General features: G+C 46.6%; 1 protein-coding gene across 1 annotated transcript in view; it reads left to right on the top strand.

Moving 5' to 3' along the window:
* Nucleotides 1-26,497, top strand: part of ABCA1 (ATP binding cassette subfamily A member 1) — a 706,841-nt gene that overhangs the window by 423,304 nt on the left and 257,040 nt on the right. Inside the window, 1 exon segment of the mRNA XM_030194329.1 lies at nucleotides 12,237-12,426. Coding sequence (XP_030050189.1) covers nucleotides 12,237-12,426 — 190 coding nt within the window.

The raw sequence follows: 26,497 nt of genomic DNA, 5'->3' as shown, positions 1-26,497 counted from the left end.
CATTAGAATCGCACAATGATTCATAGAGCCTGCTGCTTTTAATATGCCAGTATAAGGCTAAAACTGTGACTCATGTATCTATCCTCCCCTAACATGCAAGACTCATCAAAATAAATCTAGTGCAACATCGAGCATTCAATAAAGGTCAGTGTCAATAAGAGGACATTGACTTTTATTGAATATGCACTATTGAATGTTTCACTAGGTATATTTTGATGAGTCTTATACATTAGGGGAGGATTGATGATAGATACATGAGCTGAAGTTTTAGCCTTATATTGGCATATTGAAAGCAGCAGGCTTTATGAATCATTGTGCAGTTCTAACAACTGAGATCCCCTTCATATTTAAAATTTACACTATTTTTTTTTGTTGTGTATCAGTATCCTACTAAAATAGATATAGTTTAGGAAGAGGCTTTTCCTTATTATTATTTGTTTTGCCTTTTTTATAATTGGGCTTGTGCATAAGAGGTCAAATGATGGTTTGAGGGAGGAAGTCGTGTCTTTCATCTCTCTGGGACTTCCCCTCCCCCCTCGCGATAAAAACGATGGATAAACGCCACTGTACCTTGCCTTAACCGGCACCTCTTTTTTTTTTTTTTTTTTTAAATTTTCGGCACCTCTTGTGTGGGGAAGCATATGGATCACTTTGTTACCCGCGAAATGAGACCGACGCCGAGTAGAATGGCGAAAAAAGGCATTGAGAAGCAGCGTGGACTTGAAGAAAACAAGATGGTGCCGGACCTGACATTAAACCCGCCGCCACAATTCCACTCGTTGCAGTTGCAACAGCTCACTGAGGCGGTAAAGACCGCGCTCAAGCCTCAATTCACCAAATTGTCAGACCAGCTGGCGGGGGTAGAGACCCGTTTAGATGAAACGACCCGCAGGACAGGGGAGCTGGAGGTCTGGGTAGCTTAGCTGGAAGACGCAGGGGCTGCCAAGGATACGATAATACAAGACCTGCAAAAAGAACTGCTGAGGCAAACGCAACATTTAGATGATATGGAGAATCGATCGAGACGATTGAATTTGCGCTTGATTTGCATTCCCGAATCAGTCCCAGACCGGTCCCTAGCGACGCAGTTGGAACGCTGGCTGAAAACAGAGTTAGCGCTCTCGGATAACTTTGGGCCTCTGTGCCTGGAGAGGGCACATCGGCTGGAACAGAAGGCTGGTGCTGGAAATAGACCCCGGGCAGTTATAATCAAGGTACACAACTTCCTTCATAAGGAGGAAATCCTGAGGGGAGCCAGGGCGAAGTGGGATACCCTGGCTTATGACGGCGCAGGAGTGAAGATATTTCAGGATTATTCCGCCGCTTTGCAGGAGTGCTGGAAGGCCTTTGCTCCTATGTGCCGCCAACTAGCCCAGAAAAATCAAAGATTTATGCTCCTGTACCCAGCCCAGTTGAAAGTGCTGCAGGAGAGAGGCTGGCAGACTTTCCGGACCCCAGAAGAAGCACAAGTCCTGTTAAAAACCGAACCACCCCTGGGAGTGGACCAGAATAGCTGAGAGAGACACTAACCATGTGGAGCCACGATGAACCGGCTGGCGGAAACGCCTAGACAGGTTTGGCGAGGCACAAGGCCACTTTCCTACAAGGAAGGTATCTACATGGGAACGCAAGGTTTATTAAGAGCACTGAGTTGTTAAATGAAAGGTTGAGTTGACTGTGGGGGAGGGGTGGTTGAGGTGAAGTAATTTTATAACAGCTTGTATGAATGGAAGCCACCATAAAGGGCGGATAGTCTAGGGGAAGAAGCGGGGCTAAGCATGGGGAAATAGACAGGAGACAGACCCGGCGAAGGAAAGGTTCAGTCCCTATATAATGAGGGAGGGGGGAACCCGAAATCATGAGGCCTCTATGCTTCTACCAAGTGGGAGTTATTCAGGATTAAACAAAGGGCAGGAGGGAAGGGATGAAGAAAGGGGGGATGGGCAAGGGTGGGAAGAGAGGGAGTAGATGGGAGGGGGGGAGTTAGTAGACAACAGCTTTCCGCACCCACATGCGCACACAGACTAATAGGGGAACGGGCGAGGCTGGGCACCCGTTTCCCATACATACAAAATGAAAGTAACAGAACACTTATTCAGAACATTAGACAACTATGGCCAGGGTGACTCGCATTATTTCTTGGAACGTAGGGGGCATAGCAACGCCAGTGAAAACATCAAAAATATTACAGGCCTTGCAGAGACATAGAGCGGATGTGGCCTGCCTCCAGGAGACTCGACTCTCGGAGGAAGAACACTGTAAGCTGAAGCGGTCATGGGTGGGGGAGTTCTTCGCAGCCTCGGCTGAAGGCAGAGCACGGGGAGTAACTATTTTAGTCAGGAAAGGCATTGCGGCAAAGGCAGAACTAGTTACGGCAGACCCTCAGGGAAGATATGTCCTGGTTCACTTGTTGCTACAGGGCAGGGAATTCCTGGTGGTCTCCCTATACGGCCCCAATACTTACACACCAATTTTCTTTCAGTCTATAATAAAACAGTGTGCCCCATAACCCTTGCTGAAACTGCTGGTCTGTGGAGATTTTAATTTAATAGCAGACCCGGGGATAGACACCACAAACCCACGGGGCGCACCATAGGGAGGGAGTAGAAAAAGGGCCCTCCAGACGTTTATGTGCACCCTGAACCTGGTGGATGCTTGGAGAGCTCTACACCCTGAAACAAAAGACTATACCCATTTGTCTAGGGCCCATGGCACCAGCTCCAGGCATTCTCCTGGGTGTGAAACACAGGAATAGGCCCTACAGAGGTATCGGACCACGCGATTGTATGGCTGGAATTCACACACTATCTAAATACTAAATGGGAGGAGTATGAGAGATTTAACAAGCAGCATGCAGTAGAACCAAAGCTTTATTGGATGGCCTCTAAAGCGGTTATGAGAGGAGACATAATAGCCTTTGTTCAAGCACGCAAGAAAAAGCAGGCTAGGGCGATCTTGCAGTTGGAGGCTCAACTCCAGAAGAGCAAAAGAAAGTACATAAAGGCCCCGACTGCGGCAAATAAAGAACAGTACTTAGTTGCCCAGGTGACTCTTAATACTCTCATCCATAACCAAACCACGAGATCTCTAATATATTATAAGTGCAGATTGCAGCGGTTTGGTAATAAAGCAGGCACTATGCTAGCAAGACTGATCAAAACAGGTGGGCCGGAACCGGTGATCACATCAATACGAGACCCTAGAGGGATGACAAAGTATAAAAGCGAGGATATAGGGCAGATATTCCATGATTACTTTAGCACGCTTTATGGGGGGACACGGGAAAGGAACACAGAACCATTTGCAGGCTATTTAGAGCGGGTAGGCCTCCCCAGACTCCAGGCACAGCACATAGATATGCTAAATAGGCCCATTACTGGAAAGAAAGTGCAGGATACCATTAAAGTACTGGCTTTGAGTTCAGCTCCAGGGCCAGATGGCTTTATGGGAGAATACTATAAAATCCTTCCAAAGCCAGGGCTGGAGGCGATGGGGAAATACCTGGAACAAGTGATTGAGGATAGGGAATTTCCACAATATGCGAATGAAGCCCTGATCACTTTGATACCCAAACCGGGGAAAGATGGAGCACTCCCAGGGTCCTACAGGCCCATTTCCTTGATCAATGTCGATGTAAAAATCTTGGCTAGAATACTTACTACTCGCTTGGGACAATTGCTCCCGGATCTTATAGGAGAAGAACAAGTGGGATTTGTAAGGAACAGGCAAGCAGGGAGCAATGTTAGACGTCTCCTACTGGCGATGGCAAAGTGTCAGCGGGAACAGGAGTCAGCACTGATCCTTAGCATGGACGCCGAACAGGCGTTTGACAAGGTGGACTGAGGATACTTGTTTGGGCTGTTAACTTACATGGGAGTACAGGGGTGGTTTGGAGATGCGTTAAGGGCACTGTATAATAACCCCCGAGCAGCAGTACTGGTAAACGGAGTGAAGAGGAAATCTTTTGAGATTAGGGAACCAGACAGGGGTGCACCTTTTCGCCCCTCCTCTTTATATTGGCAATGGAACCCCTGCTCCGCACGTTGCAGACGGACGGGGAAGTGAGGGGGGTACCGCTGGAGGGTGGCATAGTTAAAGCCCTGGCATTTGCCGATGACCTCCTTGTGATCACCCAGCAGCCGGAACACTCAGTAATTAGGATTTTATGGGTGGTGGAGGATTTCGGGACCCTATCGGGATACAGTATATATTGAATATTCGGAAATCTAGGGCTTTGGAGGTGTTGCAGGGAGATACTATCAGGCAAAGGTTGACACTGCCTATGGAGTGGGAGGTGGAGGCCATAAAGTACCTAGGAGTTACAATTCCCCGAGAGCTCCCACAAATGTATGAGTGGAATGTGAGAAAGCTGTTGAATGACACAAAGTTGAGCCTGCAATTGTGGCAAGGATTCCCTATTTCACTCCTGGGTAGGATAGCTCTCTACAACATGGTGATAGTGCCCAGGTGGTTGTATGTGTTCCAGACCTTGCCATTATACCTGACTAAGCCGGATGAAAAGAGACTTAATAAAATTCTGCAAGTCTACTTGTGGGCGAAGAAAAAGCCAAGAACAGCACTGTCAACTTTGTACCTGCCAGTGGAATTCGGAGGCTTGGGATTGTTGAACTTACGCTATATGACAATTGCCAGTGGACTGAGACACGTGAATGATTGGCTCAGATGTACACAATACTTTACCCCAACCTGCCTGGAATTGATGGAGGTGAAGCGGAGACATATTGACTACCTGCTGCAAAGGAAAAGCAAAGGAGAGACCAATTTGCTGGTAGAGGCGCAATTGTTGCCGGCGGCACAGGCGGTGTGGCATTGGCTCTGCCGGCACCACAGGTTCTTGGCTCGCACGACCCCCTATCTTCCAATTTGGGGTAATTTGGGGTTCCCGCCGGGACAGAACCACGCGGCCTTTAAACGATGGAGGAATAATGGACTGGAGTACCTCCTACAGGCGATAGATGAAAATGGAAAGATCAAATCATGGGAGGATCTTAGGGACCAGTTTTCTTTGAACCCGTCAGATTGGTTCCACTACTATCAATTATGTTTAAACTGTTTTATTAACGATTATCACAATACAAAGTAATGTAGAATATGCATATAGCATTGCTTGATATACAAAACAGCATTCTTGCAACATATTCAACTTCGCCAAACACTTTTCATCCCCATTTTTCTCCCCCCTCCCCTCTTAACGATTCCTTGGCCCATGTTAACATTAGATTTTAAATGACTCATGTTCCTAATATCATACACTTGAATACTTCATTAGGTAAGATAGTGCTTATCACAAATATCAGAAAATGAAACATTAAAGCTCTAGAGCACTGCCAGTCTTTAGCCATATACATCACACTCAACCCCTCCAGCCCCCCACCCAGTCCCTCCTCCCCCTTGCAAGCAGATCCACTCTAGACTAATTTGCTACTACATGGTGCCCTAACTCTCCAATATACCGCTATTTATCAGGCATTGACAAGCAGACTACGTCCCCTTGGGCTGAGTATTTGCAGATATGGTGTCCAAATCTGTAGAAAGCGCACTCTACGTTTAGGCGATTGTTTTGAATCCCTAGCCTCCCAAGAGGCCAGAAGATGCACCTGATTGCGCCAATGCCAGTAAGCTGGTCCTTCCGATGAGACCCAGTATTGCATAATGCATTTCCGCGCTACCAAGCTCAGCTTCCTGCATAACATTATAGCAGGGGCGCCTAATGGAGCAAACGCTCTTGGTTGATCCAACAGAAACTGCCGCTCCGTTCCTTGAACTCTGTTCCCCAATCGAATCAAAAACCCTCTTACCCTCTGCCAAAACATGCGCACCTTGGGGCATTGCCATAATGCATGATATAACGAGCTGGGACCCCCTCCGCACTTAGAACACCCCGAGTTGTCCGGCCCCAACATATGAGCCAGTTGTGTTCTAGACATATACCCCCGTAGGACCACTCTATAACCACACTCCCTCAGCCTCTCATCTGTTACCAACGCCCGGATGCCCTTCAAGGTGGCTGACACATCCCATGTTGCCAGGGAGTTCCCCAGATCTTGTTCCCATTTTCGCTTAAGATCAACATATTGCCTCTGGGACTTACGCCTAGCCAGTGCCCCATACAATGCTGATACAGATTGTTTCTCTATCTGTAACTCCTCAAAAAAAACCCTTAGCAGCTCCCCCATCCGCCCTCTCAGGGGTACTTGGCTCAAGGATTTCACATAGTGTCGGACCTGTGCATAGGCAAATCTATTTCCCCAAGCTGATCCCACTTTATCTTGAATGGCGTCAAATGTTATCATTTCCCCATTGTCCAATAATAGGTGTTCCAATCTTGTGATGCCCAGCCCTTGCCATCTGCCAAATGTCGGGTTATCTATCCCTGCTTCAAAAACAGGATTGCCTACGATTGGGATTTGATCTGTAACGTGTGGGTGGCCCCCCATTTGCCGCATCCACCACTGCCACGCCTCCCGAAGGGGCTGCAGTATTATACTTTTTTTAAATTTAGAAGGGAGCTGACTACGAGGTAAATGGAGCAATGCTAATATGTCATAGGGAGCAAAAAAAGCTTCCTCCAAGCCCATAGGTGTGTAATATTGTGTGGCATTCACCACATCACCTAAGTGGCGCAGCAAACACGCCTGATTATATAGGAACACATCCGGGATACCCATTCCCCCCTGTCTCCAGCTCCCTATTAACAGATTTTGGCTAACTTTGGGCTTTTTGCCTGCCCAACAAAATCTACCAAAAAGACGCATCATCCGCCTCAAATCAGACCGCGATAGGCGTATGGGTAAAGTTTGAAGAACGTACAACCAGCGCGGAAACAACACCATTTGTACTACATGTATCCGTCCCATTAATGACAGTGGCAAACTCATCCAAGAGTCCAATTTAGCTTTAGTATATTCCAGTAAGATTTTAACATTCAACTGATATAAATCTAATGTATTCATTGTGAGTCGGATTCCTAAATATTTAAAAGACTCTCTAGCCCATCTCAACGGAAATTCAGGGACCCAATCCCTCTGGTTCACCTCTGGCGAAGCCAGCGCTTCTGATTTGTCTAGATTAATACGGAAACCTGAGTAATCGCCATATTCACGAAAGGTTTCCAGTAACGTGTCTAAGGATTCCCTTGGGTTTGTGAGATGTACCAAAATGTCATCCGCAAATGCTGCAATCTTAAACATGTGGGTCCCTAAGCCAACTCCCCGGATCAAAGGGTTTGCCATGATATCTCTGATAAGGGGATCTAAAACCAAAACAAAGAGAAGAGGGGACAATGGGCACCCCTGCCTTGTGCCCCTCCTAATACAGAAACTTTCCGATTCTATCCCGTTTACTCTCAGGGTGGCACATGGGTTGGCATATAAAGCATGAATTGCCTCAACAAATCTCCCTGAAAATCCATAATGTTCCAGTGTATCAAAAAGGAACTTCCAGTGAACCTTATCGAAGGCCTTTTCCGCATCAAAGCTGATCAGCAATGATGCTACCTTCGCCTGCGAGCTGTGTTCTAGTGATGTCAGTATTGCTCTCAAGTTTTTACTCACTGCTCTACCTCCCACAAATCCCACCTGACTTTCATGAATCAACCTTGGGAGCAGCCTCGCCAGTCTATTAGCCAAGATTTTTGCCAACAACTTGGTATCATAATTTAATAGGGAGATAGGCCGGTACGATGTCGGCTCTAGAGGGTCCCTCCCCGGCTTCAACAAGACTATTATTTGAGCCCTATTCAAGTCTGGGGGTAACCTCTGTCTCTCTATCAGTTGGTTCAAAAATCTAGTAATTGCAGGTATAACTCCTCCTTCCATTAATTTATAGAATTCTCCCCTTAAACCATCAGGTCCCGGGGCTTTTAGTCGCGGGCTGCGGGCAATAACTAGACTGACTTCATCCTCAGTAATTAATTGATTGAGACTGTCCAACTCTTGTATTGTAAGCTTTGGTAAAGCCAGATTTTCTAAATACATCTGATTTAACAGACCGTCTTCCTCTGGGGAAGCGTACAGCCCTTGATAAAAGGCCCGAAAAGTTTCACATATTGCTTTATCTGATGTGTGGAGCCCTCCCCCCCTTTGCCTCAGTGCCAAAATGTTCTTAGTCCCTCCCCGGGGGTTAATTATTTTTGACATTAACTTGCCTGCTTTATTACCGTGTTTATAAAGCATATATCTATAGTAGAGCTGTGACTTGTGTGCCCTTTCTTGCAAAAGTACATTTAAGGCGGTTTGAAGCTCTAACACTTGTTGTTTATCACCTATCGCGTGTGTCTCCCCATATCTCCTCCGTGTCTTACAAAGTTGGTTACTTAAACGCAAGATCTTTCTATCTCGTGTCTTCCTCACAAAGTGCGTGTGACTTATAACTTCGCCTCTAAGAACCGCCTTAGCCGCTTCCCAAAACAAAACTGGGTCTTCTATGTGTTCTTGATTATGAGTGCTATATTCCGCCCAGCGAGCTTGTAATCTACCTTTAAGCACTGGATCTGAGCTGAGCTCCAGGGGAAATTGCCATTTATATTCCTGTGGGGTTGTACCACTTGGTATCCATTCTATCTTAACCCAGGCATGGTCCGACACCATGTACGGTCCTATCTCTGCTGTTGTCACTTCCCCAAACATCTGACGTGATGTCAGAATATAGTCAATTCTCGACTGAGTGGAGTGAGCCCGCGACAGGTGTGTATAGTCTTTCTCACCTGGGTGCAGCACCCGCCACACATCAACCAGGCCTAGCATCTGGCTCAATTGTAAGAGGCCTCTATTATTATAACATGAAGAGGCCGTCTCCGGGGCTGATCTGTCCAGAGAGGGGTCCCAAGCTGCATTTAAATCACCCCCCAGCACTATAGCTGCGTGCGGTTGCCTGATCAGAAAATTAATCAAAGTTTGATAGAACTTCCTATCGTATCTATTTGGAGCATAAACATTACAGATTAGCAGTTTCTGTCTCCCAACTACCACTTCCATTATAACATAACGGCCTTCAGTATCAATCAGAAGTGGATTAATTACCGAGGCTATGCCTTTTCTAATTAGTATCGCTACTCCTCCCTTTTTACCTTGTGCATTTGCTGCTATACAATCCCCAACCCACCAGGTGCTGAGCTTGGCATGTTCAATCTGGTTCAGATGCGTCTCCTGTAAGAGTGCTATGTCTGCTTTCTGCCTATTTAGTTGTTGTAAAATCTTAGAGCGTTTGATTGGCGAATTAACTCCGCCTACATTCCACGTTAGTATTCTTACTATTCTTGGATTTGAAGGTGTGTGCCTATATCCACAGATGTCCACTGTTGTAATCGAGGGGGACATCCCAGCCTCTGCCCCCCCCCCCCCACTTGCACCTCCACCGTGCCAGCTTCACTGTTATGTTCTACATCCTTTCTAATTAAGACTTGTGTCCTGCTTGCATCCCTCTTCCCCCCCCCCCCCCCCCCCCCCCCCCCCCCCCCCAAATCCTGTATCCCTTATTCTCAGGTCCACCAATTAGGACCTCGACTTCCTTACGTCTCTCTCTCCCCCCTCCGCATTATACAATGTTACATTAAACATAACTTTCATTGTCAGGCTGATCAGACACTTACGGGGTCTCACCCCTCTTACCAGGGGTTCAAACCGGTTCACCCACTGGCCATGTCTGCCATATAGTGTCTTAATCAACAGCACAAGATGAGAAAGAAAAAAAAAAAAAAAAGTCAAGTCTAACTCACAAACCATTGAACCTTAACTTTCCAACTGCAGCCATCTTGCCAAGCCTTCTGCTACTATAAGTGGTCCATCTTTGTTCTTGGCTGGGAGATTGCTGTATTGTCATATATTGACCAGTCAGGTCTCTGCTGACTTTTCCTTATAACATTACTCAGTGTTCTCAGAGTGTTCTCTTTTCTATGCTGTTCAACTTGCATCTGAAGATATTGTTCCCAGCTGTTGTAGAAATTCTTTAGCCGCCCCTGCCGTCTCATATGTCTTAGTAATACCGTTATGCGTGACCCGCAATTTGGCAGGGTATTGTAGTGCAAATCTTATTTTCTTTTGAAATAGTGTTGAGCAAACCTCCGAAAACTGTCTCCTCCGTGTTGCTACCCCTGCTGAATAATCTTGGAAACATCTTACTGGGATTCCATCATACTCCAATGCTTTTCCAGTTCTCAGCAGCTTCATCACTTCTTGTTTTTGCGCATAATTCAAAAATCTTAGAATTACCACTCTTGGTTTATTGGTGCCAGTCATTTTCATCCCGATGCGATGAGCCCGTTCTATCTGTATTGGCCCCGAGGCTTCTGGGAACTGTAGTTCACTGGCAAACCAGCGTGCCAAAAAGACCTCCAAGCCCCGTTCGGGTAACGCTTCTGGCAGGCCCACCACTCGGATATTATTTCTCCTGGACCTATTTTCTAAGTACTCAATCTTTTCCTCCATCGCCTGCAGCTTTTTTTGAGTTATATCTTGTATTGTCTCCACCTCCGTTACTCTATCCTCAATTTCACTCACACGTGCTTGAAAGCCTGCACAGTCCCGAGAAAGATCCGTGAGCTGTTCTTTTACCTTTTCCAGGTTAGTGTTTATGGGGGAGAGCCGGCGATCCAACATGTCTTCTAACACTGAGGACATTTTTGAAGTTATTTCGGCGATCCAGGCCGATGACACTGTCGGGCCCGGCGGGCTTGCGGGCGGCGCCATCTTGTCTTCTGCTCCTCTACCACGGAGCTTATCCTTATGTATATTTTTCGCTGCCATCACGCCGCCAATTAATTTAAAATGTTCGTTGCCGGCCTCTCTAGCGATTCAGGCTGCGGCGAATTTCAATTTTAGATCGCGGTTTGTGAGCTGATCATGCGGAGGGGGGATTGAAGCCGGAGAGATCTTTTTTCTTCAACCCCTCGCGGTCATGACGTCACCGGAAGTCCCTCCACTACTATCAATTAAAGCATTACATTACTAGCCTTCCACAAGAAGCACTGACAGAAGATGTGCAGGAAGAGCTGGGGTCAGCACTCTCGCTGGGAGCACAGCAGAAAGTCCTGCTAACGTACTACCACAGGCATCTAAAGGACATGGCAAAAGAGCCAGATTTTGAGACATTGTCGAACAGGTGGAGCACGGAGCTGGAAGCTGAAGTTACAGCAACCATGGTACGGGAACACCTATTAGGATATCGCAAGAATACGGATCAAACATACTACTGGGAGCTTCAATTTAAATTTACAATGAGAGCATATATCCCCCCAAGAAGAGCGTTCCACATGGGACTGTCGCCAGATGGGACGTGCCCCAAATGTAAAGAGGAGGGTGCAACTTTGGGCCATATGTTTTGGGGCTGCCCGCGAGTGAGAACCTTCTGGAGAATGCTGGCTCAGCAGACTGCCGCCATTTGGGCGATACATTGGCAAGTTGAGGCTAAACTTCTGTTTGGACACCCCCGGCTGACGGGATACTTGCCAAGGGGATGCCGGGTGTTTGTTTCCAGAGCCATAATGGTGGCAAAGAGGACAATACTACTGGCATGGCTGTCTGCGGAGGGTCCTACACTCCCTCAGTGGAGAGGACAGATGATCCACTTGTTGCGCACTGAGAGAACAAGACTGGGAGTTCGAAGGCCGCAGATCATAAAAGCTTTCTGGCACTGCTGGACTCCTTTCTGGCTGACTTTGACACCCCAGGCCAGAGGACTGATAATGACCATGTGATATGGGAATGGAAGTCAAGTAATTACAGCATGGGGGATGCGGACTATAACTGTGATAGGAGAGGGGGGAGGGAGGGGGGCAAGGGGTAGGGGAGGGAGGGAGGGAGGGAGGAGGGAGAAAACTGTGAAAAGTTGTTGGAGAGCGAGCAGTAATGCAGATCAGGGTGAACGGCAGAGAACATTGGGAACTATTAGCTAGGCAATGTAATACAATGACCTAGATGCTACAGTGACTCGTGTTAGATATGTAAACTGTTCATACCCTAATGGAAATGTTGTTTTGAGGTTTTCTAATAATAAAAATTAATGAACCATAATTGGGCTTGTGCTTGCAGAGGTTTTTCTAGAAGGTTTTTGCAATGGTTGAATCCCAGTGGACCACACAAATAAAAGTAGGAACTGATAAGAATTCTAGATTCCACATTTCTTTGCAGGAGTTTTTCTAGCGGCCCCTATGTATGTAGTCTTGACAACTCCATTTTCTTATCCTGTGTTACATTTATCTCCACCTAAATATTTCCTAGGGACACACAGTGCTCAGTGGAAGAAGAAGATTGGGCCACGCCTCCAGTGTCCCCGGCCATTATGGACATCTTCCTGAATGGGAACTGGACAATGGAGAACCCTTCTCCATCCTGTGAATGCAGCAATGAGAAAAGCAAAAAAATGCTCCCAGTGTGCCCTCCTGGAGCTGGTGGACTTCCCCCTCCTCAGGTGCGCGAACCTCAGGTCTAATGTTCAATTCCAGCATTGTTCATAAGCTTGTTTTTGCACACTCAGTCAGGGAAGGGGGGGGGGAGCTGATGACAAAACTTAGAGTATGCAGACAGGAAATGTAATCTGTTAATAATGTGCCTCTGGTTTCAGTGACTATTTACTTCCTGATCTGCTGAAATAATGATAGTAGTAGGTAACTCCTTCTGTGGTCAGAGCACTCAAACTTCTCAGTAATTCTCGGAGTGGCACAAAAACATATTGGGCTAGATTCTGTATATGGTACCTAAAAAAAATTGGCACCAAAATAAGCAATATTCAATAAGCCGCACGTATTTTAGGTGTGGTTTATAGAATAGCACTTATGCCAGGGAGTCGCACCTAACTTTAGGTGCGGCCATTTGCAGCAACTGAAATGTGGTGCAAATGTACATTCCTACATTAGGCATGTGTCCCCATTATTCTATAACAACGTGCATTCATTTTAGGAATGCCCCCGTTACACCCATGACCCCCCTCCATTTCAGCATCCCCTTTTTCAGATCGCATGCCTAAATTTACATGTGTAAATACCAATTACATCTAGTTATCGCCAATAATTGCTTGTTAAAAAGCCAATTATTGGCACTAATTGGCTCTTTATTAAATTGCATGCGCATGCCCAAATTTGTGCACACAATTTTTGGCAACTTATATAGAATTAGGGGGATTGTGTCCAAGCATTTTAAATCTCTGCACATAGGTGCTGGAACAAAGGATTCTGGGAGTGTGGCAACAGAGCTCACCCCTCTCTCCCCCCACAGGGATGCAGGCTTCCTCTTTTCTGCACCCATATTCTAAGAATTGTTCTAGCACTCCTCACGGTTACTGAGTCTAGATTTTGGGTAACTAACCTTTAGCACTCTTTATAGAATTGCCTCCATTAAATAAGCCAAAAATCAAATTGGTTTGTTTTGGGAATTCAGATAGGATTATTGGCAGGAGGATTGTGCTGCATTCTTAGGAAGTGCTTGATATAGTAGAAGTCCAAAGTTTTGTGTGCATTTCTTAATTCTAAAATATCTTTTGAGGTACAGATAAATGAACTAGTAAGGAAAGTTTTTTTTTAATTGCGTCAATTACGTGCAATATGTTCATATTTAACTTCCAAACATTTTCGGTTAGTGGTTCAGGCAATAATTTTACCTCTCTTAGATTATTGCAATTCTTTGTATGATGGGATTACAGCAAAACTGCAGACTAGACTGCAACTGCCCCAAAATACGCAGCTCGTCTAATCTTTGGAGCTAAAAAATATGATTGGGTTACTCCACTTTTGCGACAATTGCATTGGCTCTCTATTAAGGAGAGAGTTGATTTTAAAATTGTAACATTAGTATATAAAACTTTATAGAGTATGAGTCCAGAAGGTTTGGTTCACTATCCCTCATCTCCAATTAACCGAACGAATTTGCAGTATCACTTTTTGTTGAAACTTGGCTTTCCTTCAGTAAAATCTGTTCATTTAAAATCGTTGATTGATAACACTTTCGGATGTCAGGTAACTAAGCCATGGAATAATCTTTTGGTGGTTTTAAGACAAATTTCATCTTATTTTCTTTTTCAAAACGTTTTAAAAACATATTATTTTAATTGTTATTATGATGCAGTTGCCTAATCTGTAATCTACGATTGTTGTAAACATCAGTGTCTGGTTAGATGTCTGTTATCCACCTAGAATCTATTGATGAGATTAGTGTGGACTATAAATTACAAGAGTAGAATAGAATAATCCCAACACACTTCATAGGGTAATCTTTGGAAGTCAGACATGCAACCGTTTGGAGGCAACCGTTTGGAGGTAATGATTTGGCAATATATAGACTGTTTTATAAAATTGCATAGGGGGAGATCACGTGATGCGGTGGAAGCAGTAGCAGTGATTCTGTGCTGCTCCGAGGTCCCCGCTCGTCTCTGGCCATCTGAGCCTCATTAAAACCTCCGTTGAACGCAGCTCAACCCAAAGCAGAACCGGAGAAGGTGCATGGAACAATATTTGGTATCTATGCCGCTCGGAAGTACCAGGAGGGGCGCGAAAAGCGAAAAAGAAAAGCTACCCTTACCCAGCAGCGAAAACAAGATGGCGGCCGCGTCTCCTCACAGCGATGCGGAATTTTCAGCCCGACAATTGGAACAACTTGCAGCTGCTGTGAGGAGCGCGCTGGAGCCCCGATTCACCTTGTTGGAGGGCCGGCTGGGGAAGCTTGATGGGCTGCTGGCTGACATAATAAGTAGAACCGCGGAGGCAGAGAAACAGGTCTCCGATCTTGAAGATTCCTGGCAGCGCTGTGAGCCCGAACTTACTGGATTAAAAGTAAGACTGGCAAGCCAAGCTGAGAAGATAGATGAATTAGAGAACAGGGCAAGGCGCAGTAACCTTCGGCTGGTTGGCCTTCCAGAAAAAATTCCGGAGAAAAATCTCGGCCCAATACTGGAAGACTGGCTCTCTAACGAATTTGCCTTATCAGACAGCAGAGGCCCCTTCTGCATCGAACGAGCACACAGGCTTGGGCAGGCTGCGCAGAGTGGTCAGCGGCCTCGAGTTATTATTATCAAAGTGCACAATTACCTCCACAAAGAAGAGATACTGCGGGGGTACCGGCAGAAAAGAGAGTCGTTGACCCATGCTGGAGCCCAAGTGCACATCTTCCAGGATTACTCGGCCAGTGTTCAGGAAAAAAGATGGAAATTCCATCCGATCTGTACAAAGCTGGTGAAAAAGAATGCACGGTTCATGTTGATATACCCGGCAACGCTGAAGATTTTGCATGTGGGGAAATGGGTCCCTTTCACTTCACTTCAGATCAGCTGCAGTTTATCAACCGGGAGATGCAGAAGGCCGAAGATCCTTCCTGACATTGTACTATATATATTCCTAGTTGACGGGAATGAAGGAAGACATAATGTACCCAACCGGATTATATGGTGACGGGAAGACTCATAAACATTTATGTAAAAGTAATGTGGGAGAGGGGTGGGGGTTGGGGGAGAGTGGGGACCTTAGCACGTAGTGATTTCACCTGGATGGGATTAGTCCTGTCAAGGAATTTGGGGGGCCATGGGGAAGAGGGGGGAAGGGCTAGGGATATTTCGAGAGGGGGGAGGGGAATGGGGGGAGGGGGTGGGTCAAAATGGGAGATGTATAGGTTTGGAGTGGATTAGCATGTTCGGTGTCTTATATGTGTGGTATGAGGTAAATGGTAACAAGGCCTTGGGGGTAGGGCTGGGCTCCCGAGGCGGGTTTCATGGAGAATATTTGAGATGGCAGAGACACAGGGAGGATGGCTTGTTGCAAATTAATTTCATGGAATGTGGGTGGGATTACTTCTCCCATTAAGCAGCAAAAGATTTTGACACACATGGGGCGCCTGCAAGCAGATGTTGTGTGTCTGCAAGAAACCAGATTGTGTCCGATGAAGAGCACGGCAAATTAAAATGGACCTGGGTGGGCCAGGTTCATTTTGCCTCATCAGGGGCTCAACAGGGTGGTGTGGCAGTACTATTACATAAGAGATTGGCCCATGCCTCGGAGGTTATCCTAAGAGATGCGAAGGGCTGGTTCCTACTACTCAAGATATGGCTACAGGTGTACTTATTAAATGTATATGCCCCGACACCTTTTGATAAACATTTTTTCCCTGAATTACTGAAGTTATTGCTTCCGTATCAGAAGGTAAATATTATCATGGTGGGAGATATGAACACTCTCATGGATCCGGAGGTGGACTGCATGGGGGCCAGGAGTGACGGGTCCCAGGGCGGGCCTGATAAGGGGGTATTAAGTGCGTTAGCGACCTCCCTGGGGCTGGTCGATGCCTGGAGGCTATTGCATATAAGGGAAAAGGATTTTACACATAGATCTCGCGCACACGAATCATGGGCACGCTTAGATTACATACTGATATCGGCGTCCTTGTTCTCATGGGTCACGGGTGCATAGCTGGAGCAGGTGGTGGTGTCGGACCATGCTCCAGTATGGATAACATTGGAAGAGATGGAGGTTTCCCAGCTACTTGGCCAAGGATTTAGATTTTTTGGAGTTCTTGCGGGGAAAATGGGAGACATATGTAGGTCACAATGCTCAACATCACTCAGACCCTCAACTTTTTTGGTGCTCCGCGAAGTCTCCCCTCAGCCGTCTCTTCTCCAAGCTGAAAAAATCTAGCCTCCTTAGTCTTTCTTCATAGGGAAGTCGTCCCATCCCCGCTATCATTTTAGTCACCCTTCGCTGCACCTTTTCCAATTCCACTATATCTTTCTTGAGATGCGGCGACCAGAATTGAACACAATACTCAAGGTGCGGTCGCACCATGGAGCGATATAACGGCATTATAATATCCTCACACCTGTTTTCCATACCTTTCCTAATAATACCCAACATTCTATTCGCTTTCCGAGCCGCAGCAGCACACTGAGCAGAAGGTTTCAGTGTATTATTGACGATGACACCCAGATCCCTTTCTTGGTCCGTAACACCTAACGTGAAACCTTGCATGACGTAGCTATAATTCGGGTTCTTTTTTCCCACATGCATCACCTTGCACTTGCTCACATTAAACCTCATCTGCCATTTAGCCGCCCAGTCTCGTAAGGTCCTCTTGTAATTTTTCACAATCCTGTCGCGATTTAACAACTTTGAATAACTTTGTGTCATCAGCAAATTTAATTACCTCGCTAGTTACTCCCATCTCAAAATCATTTATAAATATATTAAAAAGCAGCGGTCCTAGCACAGACCCCTGAGGAACCCCACTAACTACCCTTCTCCATTGTGACTACTGCCCATTTAACCCCACTCTCTGTTTCCTATCCTTCAACCAGTTTTTAATCCACAATAGGACATTTCCTCCTATCCCATGACCCTCCAATTTCCTCTGTAGCCTTTCATGAGGTACCTTGTCAAACGCCTTTTGGAAATCCAGATACACAATATCAACCGGCTCTCCTTTGTCCACATGTTTGTTTACTCCTTCAAAGAATTGAAGTAAATTGGTCAGGCAAGATTTCCCCACACAAAAGCCGTGCTGACTCGGTCTCAGTAATCCATGTCCTTGGATGTGCTCTGTAATTTTGTTTTTAATAATAGCCTCTACCATTTTTCCCGGCATTGACGTCAGACTCACCGGTCTATAATTTCCCGGATCTCCCTTGGAGCCTTTTTTAAAAATCGGTGTTACATTGGCCACCCTCCAATCTTCCGGTACCACGCTCGATTTTAAGGATAAGTTGCATATCACTAGCAGTAGCTCCGCAAGCTCATTTTTCAGTTCTATCAGTACTCTAGAATGAATACCATCCGGTCCAGGAGATTTGCTACTCTTCAGTTTGCTGAACTGCCCCATTACGTCCTCCAGGTTTACCGTGAAGTCAGTAAGTTTCTCCGACTCGTCCGCTTGAAATACCATTTCCGACACCAGTATCCCACCCGAATCTTCCTCGGTGAAGACCGAAGCAAAGAGTTCATTCAGTCTCTCCGCTACGTCTTTGTCTTCCTTGATCGCCCCTTTTACCCCTCGGTCATCCAGCGGCCCAACCGATTCTTTTTCCGGCTTCCTGCTTTTAATATACCGAAAAAAAATTTTACTATGTTTTTTTGCCTCTAATGCTATCTTTTTTTCGTAATCCCTCTTGGTCTTCTTTATCTGTGCCTTGCATTTGCATTGACACTCCTTATGCTGCTTCTTGTTATTTTCAGACGGTTCCTTCTTCCATTTTCTGAAGGCGTTTCTTTTAGCCCTAATAGCTTCCTTCACCTCACTTTTCAACCAGGCCGGCTGTCTTTTGGACTTCCGTCTTTCTTTTCTAATTCGTGGAATATGTATGGCCTGGTCCTCCAGGATAGTATTTTTGAACAGCGTCCACGCCTGTTCTACAGTTTTTACTCTCTCAGTTGCCCCCCTAAGTTTTTTTTTTACCGTTCTTCTCATTTTATCATAGTCTCCTTTTTTAAAGTTAAACGCTAACGTATTTGACGTTCTGTGTACAGTTACTTCAAGGTCGATATCAAAACTGATCATATTATGATCACTGTTATCAAGCGGCCCCAGTACCATAACGTCCCTCACCAGATTATGCGCTCCACGAAGGACCAAGTCTAGAATTTTTCCTTCTCTCGTCGGCTCCTGCACCAGCTGCTCCATAAAGCTGTCCTTGATTTCATCAAGGAATTGTACCTCTATTAGTTTGTAAGCTCTTTGAGCAGGGACTGTCTTTCTTCTATGTTTGTGCAGCACTGCATATGCCTTGTAGCGCTATATAAATGCTAGTAGTAGTAGTAGCGTGTCCCGATGTTACATTTACCCAGTCTATATTTGGATAATTGAAGTCACCCATTATTAGCACATTGCCCATTTTGTTCGCGCCTCTGATTTCTTTTATCATTTCTGCGTCTACCTGCTCATCCTGGCGAGGCGGACGGTAGTACACTCCTATCACCGTTTTTTTCCCTTTTATACATGGAATTTCAACCCACAATGATTCAACGGTGTGACTTGTGTCCTGCTGAATTTGTAATCTATCTGAGTCAAGGCTCTCGATAATATACAATGCTACCCCTCCACCAGTCCGGTCCAACCTATCACTACGATATACTTTGTACCCTGGTATGACAGTGTCCCACTGGTTATCCTCCTTCCACCAGGTCTCAGTAATGCCTATTATATCCAATTTTTCATTTAATGCAATATATTCCAACTCTCCCATCTTATTTCTTAGACTCCTAGCATTTACATATAGACATTTCAGAGTATGTTTGTTGTTCCTATTTGCATGATGATTAGTACCTGACACTATTGATTTGCCATCTTTTGTCTGATCTTTAGTTGTATTTAAGGGCACCTGGCCTACGGTCTGTTGCGCAACCTCATTATCCAGAAACCCTATCTTCCCTGTTTGTGAGGTATCTTTGCAAGATACCTTTTCCCGAACCATGCGCTTTTGAGCGACTATCGGCCTTCCCCCCATTTCTAGTTTAAAAGATGCTCTATCTCCTTTTTAAATGCCAATGCCAGCAGCCTGGTCCCACCCTGGTTAAGGTGGAGCCCATCCTTTCGGAATAGGCTCCCCCTTCCCCAGAATGTTACCCAGTTCCTAACAAATCTAAAACTCTCCTCCCTGCACCATCGTCTCATCCACGCATTGAGACTCCGGAGCTCTGCCTGTCTCTTGGGCCCTGCGCGTGGAACAGGTAGCATTTCAGAAAATGCTACCCTAGAGGACCTTTTAAATAGCAGATCTTTGCCTGCTACAAGCAGCGACTGATACATACTGTTCGCACCAGCCCTGCAGCCTTCCTTCTGATGTATTCCCACCTATGCGGAAACAGGAAGTCGCCTAAGAGGGAAGGCTGTGGGGTCAACATGTGCAGTGTGCATTAGTTGCTGCTTGATGCCAGTGAAAATCTGCTATTTAAAAGGTATGCAGGGTAGGGGGATGTTTGATGTTATTCAGGGCAAGAGAGAGAGAGACCAAATTACTTGTGGGACAAGGCGGAGTTCTTCTGCCCACCCATCTTGGGCCCAGGCCCACCCAAAATTGGGTGTCTGGCTACGCCCCTGATGAAGAGGGCCGCATAAGACCTTTTAGTAACCTGCAAAGGCAGTATGGGATTCCTCCAGGGCAATATTTTGCTTATTTCCAACTGCAGCATTATATCTCGACATTGCTGTGGACGGACTTAACAGAGGATGTAATAGATATCTTAACAGAGGGTTATTCTTTGGGTTCGCAACAGTCGGTACCGCAGAGGTTCCATCATCAGCAATTGAAGGACACGATAGCAGAGCCAAATTATGAGCGATTGGCTTTGAGCTGGGCGAATGATCTAGGTTGCAAGATCATCCCCGGGTTGTGTAATACATATATTAAGAAGCTACTCTGAGACTTTCTATATATCAACGAGAAAAATTATACCGATTTATAATGCGATTATATATATATCGCCGAGACGGGCATTGCTGTCTAATATTGGAGGGACAGGGGCATGTTTGAAGTGTGGCAATGGAGTGGCTTCCTTGGGGCACATGTTTTGGTCTTGCCCATCGGTGAGTCATTTCTGGAAGGGACTCTTGAAGTCGGTGCAATCTATGTGGAACTGTTCAATGGTGTGGGACCTGCTGCTCCTTTTTCAGTGCTTTACGTTCACCTCGGATCCTCCTGCGGGAATTAGGGGTTTTGTGGGGGTGGCCATATTTTTTGGAATCAATACAATCTTGAGGGCTTGGCTCTCCCCGTCGGGCCCCTCTCTACAATTGTGGAGAACTCAAATGATACAACAAATGAGGGTGGATAGATGTGGAGTCAAACAATGGGATAGTGTTCCTGGAGTTCGGTTCACAGATAGATGGGAGCCACTCTGGAATACTCTACCACATAAGGGGAGAAGTTATATATTAAATTGCTGATCCACGTGGAAGTTATAGGGTGGGTTGGGGTAGAGGGTATTTTGGGGGGGGGGGAGGGGGGTTCTGCTATTTTAGTCTGGCAGAGTTTTATGAGTATGAAGTGAAGTGGGGGCGGAGGGAAGAGTGTATAACAAGTTTGCTGGCATAGCCACTATATGGTAAATCTTATACTGCTGTGTGTCAGGTCATGTACTAATATTTAGCCAGGCTAGGCCTCAGTAGTTTGATTAATTTAAGGAATGGTGGTGGGGTGTATAGAGGGGGGGAGTGGGGTGGATAGAGGGGGGGAGGGGAAACTGTAAAAGTTTGATGGCTGCCTTTAACACTTAATTCTGCTTGGATATAGTTAGTCATCTGAGGTTTGAATGTTAGTATTATCCTACTGTTGGAAGTGTTTGTATTTGGCATGTCATAAATAAAAATGCTGACACATAAAATCTCCTCAAACGTCATCCCGGGGGGGGGGGGTCATCAGAGTCCAGACCTCACGGGGTATAGATGGAGAGGAGGTTGTAAATCTTAATTGGAGTTCGGGATCATTGGGTGTGAAACTATAGTAATTTGGTCAATACAGTGTGCATGACTACTAATGCTAAGAGGGATGGGGGGGAAGGGGGGATAGGGGAGAAAATGTTATAAAAAACTATTAGGACGCTAATTTCTATTAAGTAGTTTATATACACAGCATGATATGTTTGCGGAACTATGCAGTGTACTGTATTGAACAGTTGTAATATGCTGAAGTTTCAATAAAAAATCGTTTAAACATAAAATTATTATTATTATTTATTGCATTTGTACCCCACATTATCCCACCTATTTGCAGGCTCAATGTGGCTCAATGTGGCTTACAGAGTGTTGTTATGCATAGGTGCCTATGTTGCCTTTAAAAAATAGGTACAACTTATGTACCTTCCCACAGTAGGGGACAGTTTACAACTGGAAAACTCCCAGGCACACTAAGGCCATGCAATATGAACCTATTTTGTAACACCCAGGTTTGCGGGTCTGGAGTTACATGAGTACACCAGTAGTGTAGACAGACTTGACATTTTGGGAGAGCCTACACTTAACATGAGAGGGCACTAGGCATATAGGTGTGAGTAGTGCTTGGTATACTTCTAAATAATGCCTTAGCATGCACTTGATGACAGATTTCTAAGTAAACAGTCTATCCTGCACCAAACATAAACCCCATACATCCTTATGGAAAGTTTGGGATCCTTTTACAAAGCCACGGTAGTGATTCCCAGAGTGGCAAATGCGACGAAGCCCATTCAAGTCCTTTAAGCTTTGTTGCATTTGCCATGTGAGAGTCACTACCACGGCTTTGTAAAAGGAACCCTTTGGAAACACTGACATTTTAAAATAAATTTGCATTATCCTATAACTCAACACACATCACAAAATAATTACCAGAATGGTACATATCCTTCAACTTTGCTTTATAATAAATGTAAACACCTTAATAAGCTGTACAAACTTTTGAAGTAGCAGTTTAAATACGTAGCCTAAGAAATCTAATATAAAAAATACCAACCCCTAACACTTCACACGGGACTATCAAGCTATTAATTTAAACATATATTTTGCATCTACAGAAATCCCCAAATCTCCTCCTCTAAGAATGGATGCAAAGCAGAAAAGGGGCTTTTCCCCAATAACTTGCTATACCAAAAAGTTGATTGTGATGAAGCTCATTAAAAACATAGATCCTTTCCAGTCTCAAGCATATTGTGAAATATTGTATCTATAATATAAAGCTACTACTACTACTACTACTACTTAACATTTCTAGAGCGCTACTAGGGTTATGCAGCGCTGTACAAATTAACAAATAAGGACAGTCCCTTCTCAGAAGAGCTTACAATCTAAAGGACGAAATGTCAAGTTGGGGTAGTTAAGATTTCCTGAGAAGAGGTGTAGTGATTAGGCGCCGAAGGCGACATTGAAGAGGTGGGCTTTGAGCAATGATTTGAAGATGGGTAGGGAGGGGGCCCGGCGTATGGGCTCAGGGAGTTTGTTCCAAGCATGGGGTGAAGCGAGGCAGAAAGGGCCAAGCCTAGAGTTGGCAGTGGTGGAGAAGGGTACTGAAAGGAGGGATTTGTCTAGAGAGCGGAGGTTACGGGTGGGGACATAAGGGGAGATGAGAGTAGAGAGGTAAGGAGGGGCTGCAAATCGAGTGCATTTGTAGGTGAGTAGGAGAAGCTTGAACTGTATGCGGTATCTGATCGGAAGCCAGTGAAGCGACTTGAGGAGAGGGGTGATATGAGTATATCGGTTGAGGTGGAAGATAAGACGTGCGGGCGAGTTCTGGATGGACTGAAGGGGCGATAGATGGCTAAGTGGGAGGCCGGCGAGGAGTAGGTTGCAGTAGTCAAGGCGAGAGGTAATGAGAGAGTGGATGAGAGTTCGAGTGGTGTGCTCGGAGAGGAGGGGGCGAATTTTGCTAATGTTATAGAGGAAGAAGCGACAGGTCTTGGCTATCTGCTGGATATGCGCAGAGAAGGAGAGGGAGGAGTCGAAGATGACACCAAGGTTGCGGGCAGATGAGACCGGGACAATGAGGGTGTTATCAATGGAGATAGCGAGTGAAGGGAGAGGAGAAGTGGGTTTGGGTGGGAACACAATGAGTTCCGTCTTGGCCATGTTTAGTTTCAGGTGACGGTTGGACATCCAGGCAGCAATGTCGGATAAGCAGGCCAGTACTTTGGCCTGGGTTTCCGCAGTGATTTCTGGTGTGGAGAGATAAAGCTGGGTGTCGTCAGCATAAAGATGATAGTGGAAACCATGAGAAGAGATTAGGGAGCCTAAGGAAGAGGTGTAGATTGAAAAAAGAAGGGGCCCAAGGACAGATCCCTGGGGAACTCCAACAGAGAGCGGGATAGGGGAGGAGGATGAACCATGAGAGTGTACTCTGAAGGTACGATGGGAGAGATAAGAGGAGAACCAGGAGAGGACAGAGCCCTGGAACCCAAAGGAGGACAGTGTGTCAAGAAGTAGGTTGTGATTGACAGTGTCAAAAGCGGCGGATAGGTCGAGGAGGATGAGGATTGAATAGTGACCTTTAGATTTGGCGAGGAACAGGTCATTGCAGACTTTAGATAGTGCTGTTTCTGTCGAGTGTAGGGGGCGAAAGCCGGATTGAAGCGGATCGAGGATGGCATGAGAGGAGAGGAAATCAATGCAGCGGCTGTGAATGGCGCGTTCAAGTATCTTGGAGAGGAAGGGTAGGAGGGAAATGGGGCGGTAGTTGGAGGGACAGGTAGGGTCAAGTGATGGTTTTTTGAGGAGTGGTGTGACCACGGCATGCTTGAAGGTGTCTGGGACAGTTGCAGTGGAGAGAGAGAGGTTGAGGATATGACAGATGGTGGGGGTGATAGTAGGAGTGATGGTGTTAAGTAAGTTGGTGGGGATGGGGTCTGAGGAACAGGTGGTGGATTTCGAGGAGGAGAGGAGATGGGCGGTTTCCTCTTCGGTGATGGCAGGAAAAGAGGAGAAGGAGGCCTGGGTAGGTTGGTTGAGAGAGTGGGTTATAGGATGAAGAGGAGGAGAAGGTTTAGTGGTGATTCAAGGTTGATCTTCTGGACCTTGTCACGGAAGTAGTCGGCCAGAGATTGCGGAGAGAGTGAGGGGGGAGTGGGAGCGGAGGGCACTTTGAGGAGGGAGTTGAGGGTGGCGAAGAGACGACAAGAGTTAGAGCTGAGGGAATTAGTCAGTTGGGTGTAATAGTCCTGTTTAGCGAGGAATAGGGAGGATTGGAAGGAGGATAGCATGAATTTGAAGTGAATGAAGTCAGTATGGGCGCGAGATTTCCTCCAGAGGCATTCAGCCGAACGGGCGCAGGAGCGAAGGTATCTGGTGCAAGGGGTCGGCCAGGGCTGGGGATTGGTACGCCTTGTGGGACGGGAGATGGACGGTGCAAGGGTGTCAAGAGCAGAGGAGAGAGTGGCATTGTAAGTGGAGACAGCTTTGTCAACAGATTTGGAGGACAAGATGGAAGGGAGGAGATCAGAGATACAAGAGGATAAGGTGGAGGGGTCAACAGCCTGGAGATTCCTGGACGTAGTAGTTAGTGTGGGGCGAGATTGAGGGGGAGGGTGCTGAAGTGTGAATGTGATTAGGTGATGGTCAGAGAGAGGAAGAGCTGAAACGCAGAAATTGGAAGGAGAGCAAGTGGAAGAGAGGACGAGATCAAGACAGTGGCCAGATTTATGAGTAGGGGTGGTGGGGCTCAGTTGGAGGTTGAAGGAGGAGGTAAGAGTGAGGAACTGAGAAACATATGAGTCGGATGGGTTATCAGTGTGAATGTTGAAGTCACCAAGAATGAGGGATGGGGATGAGGGCTCGAGAAAAACGGTGAGCCAGGCATCGAAGTCGGTAAGGAAGGAAGGGAGGGATTTATCGGGGGGGGGGGGGCGGTAAATGACTGCAACTCTGAGTGGCAGTGGGTGGAATAGACGGATGGAGTGAACTTCAAAGGATGAGAAGCAGTGAGACTGAGGTAGGGGGAGAGGTTGAAAACTGCAGGAGGGCAAAAGTAGTAGGCCGCCGCCGCCACCACCGCGGACAGCTAGGAGGGGCGAATGGGAGAAAAGATAGCCTCCGTGGCATAGGGCTGCGATTGAGGCAGAGTTGTCAGGGGTGAGCCAGGTTTCAGTTAGGGCGAGCAGTTGAAGGGAATGGGAGATGAAGAGATCATGGATGAAGGGAAGTTTGTTGCAGATCGAGTGGGCATTCCACAGGGCGCACGAGAAGGGGAGGGAGGAGGGGGGGAGAAGGGGGATAGAGATGAGATTGGAGCTATCGCGGGAACGTTTGCATAGATGAGATGAGGGCGAGGACAGGTGTGGGGGACCTGGGTTGGGATTGATGTCTCCCGCGGATAGCAGGAGAAGGAGCAAGAGAGTGCGGAGAAGGGTAGGAGAGGAAGGTCGACGAAGGCGACGAAGACGGGATGCGCTTAGGAAGAAAGGGGAAGGGTTCATGGCAGGAAGGAGGTGTTGAAGGTTGAGAGCTAGGAAGGAGGAGGAAGACAGTAGGGATGGTGAGGTGGTGGGGGACAGGGGTAGGTAGGGTATTGCAGTAGCGAGGAGGATGGAAGAGGACAGGGATGGGTAGTGAGATCGTGTGGTGGATGGCGGTTGGAGGGGGAAAAGATTGGGGAGGGACAGGGCAAGGAATAGGATGTGGATGGGGGCCATGAGTAGTGACTGAGGTGTTCACAGGACAGGTATGTAGGTGGTGAGGGTGATCAGTCGGGGAGGGGAGTGATGAGCTGGTAGGAAGATGGGCTGGGAGGCGGACAGGTTTCGGGATGGGTGGTAGTCTGTCAGGTGAGTGGCTAGTAGGCAGGTTGAGTGGCAGGAGCAGGTGGATTGGGTATCAGCAGGCAGGAGCAGGTGAGTGCGGTGGAGAGCAGGTGAGTGCGGTGGAGAGCACGGCAGTAGTGCTGGAACAAGCTGGAATGGTTTGAAGCAGGAGCTGGCGGACTAGACAAGCTGAAGCAGACAGACTGGAATAGGCTAGAACAATCTAGAACAAGCTGATGCAGACGGGCTGGAACAGGCTGAATCAGGCAGTCTGGAGCAGGCTGGATCAGGCAGTCTGGAGCAGGCTGAATCAGGCAG

Source organism: Microcaecilia unicolor, chromosome 2 (genome assembly GCF_901765095.1).
Source record: "Microcaecilia unicolor chromosome 2, aMicUni1.1, whole genome shotgun sequence".
Classification (NCBI taxonomy): domain Eukaryota; kingdom Metazoa; phylum Chordata; class Amphibia; order Gymnophiona; family Siphonopidae; genus Microcaecilia; species Microcaecilia unicolor.
This window is presented reverse-complemented; position numbering and strand designations above follow the sequence as displayed.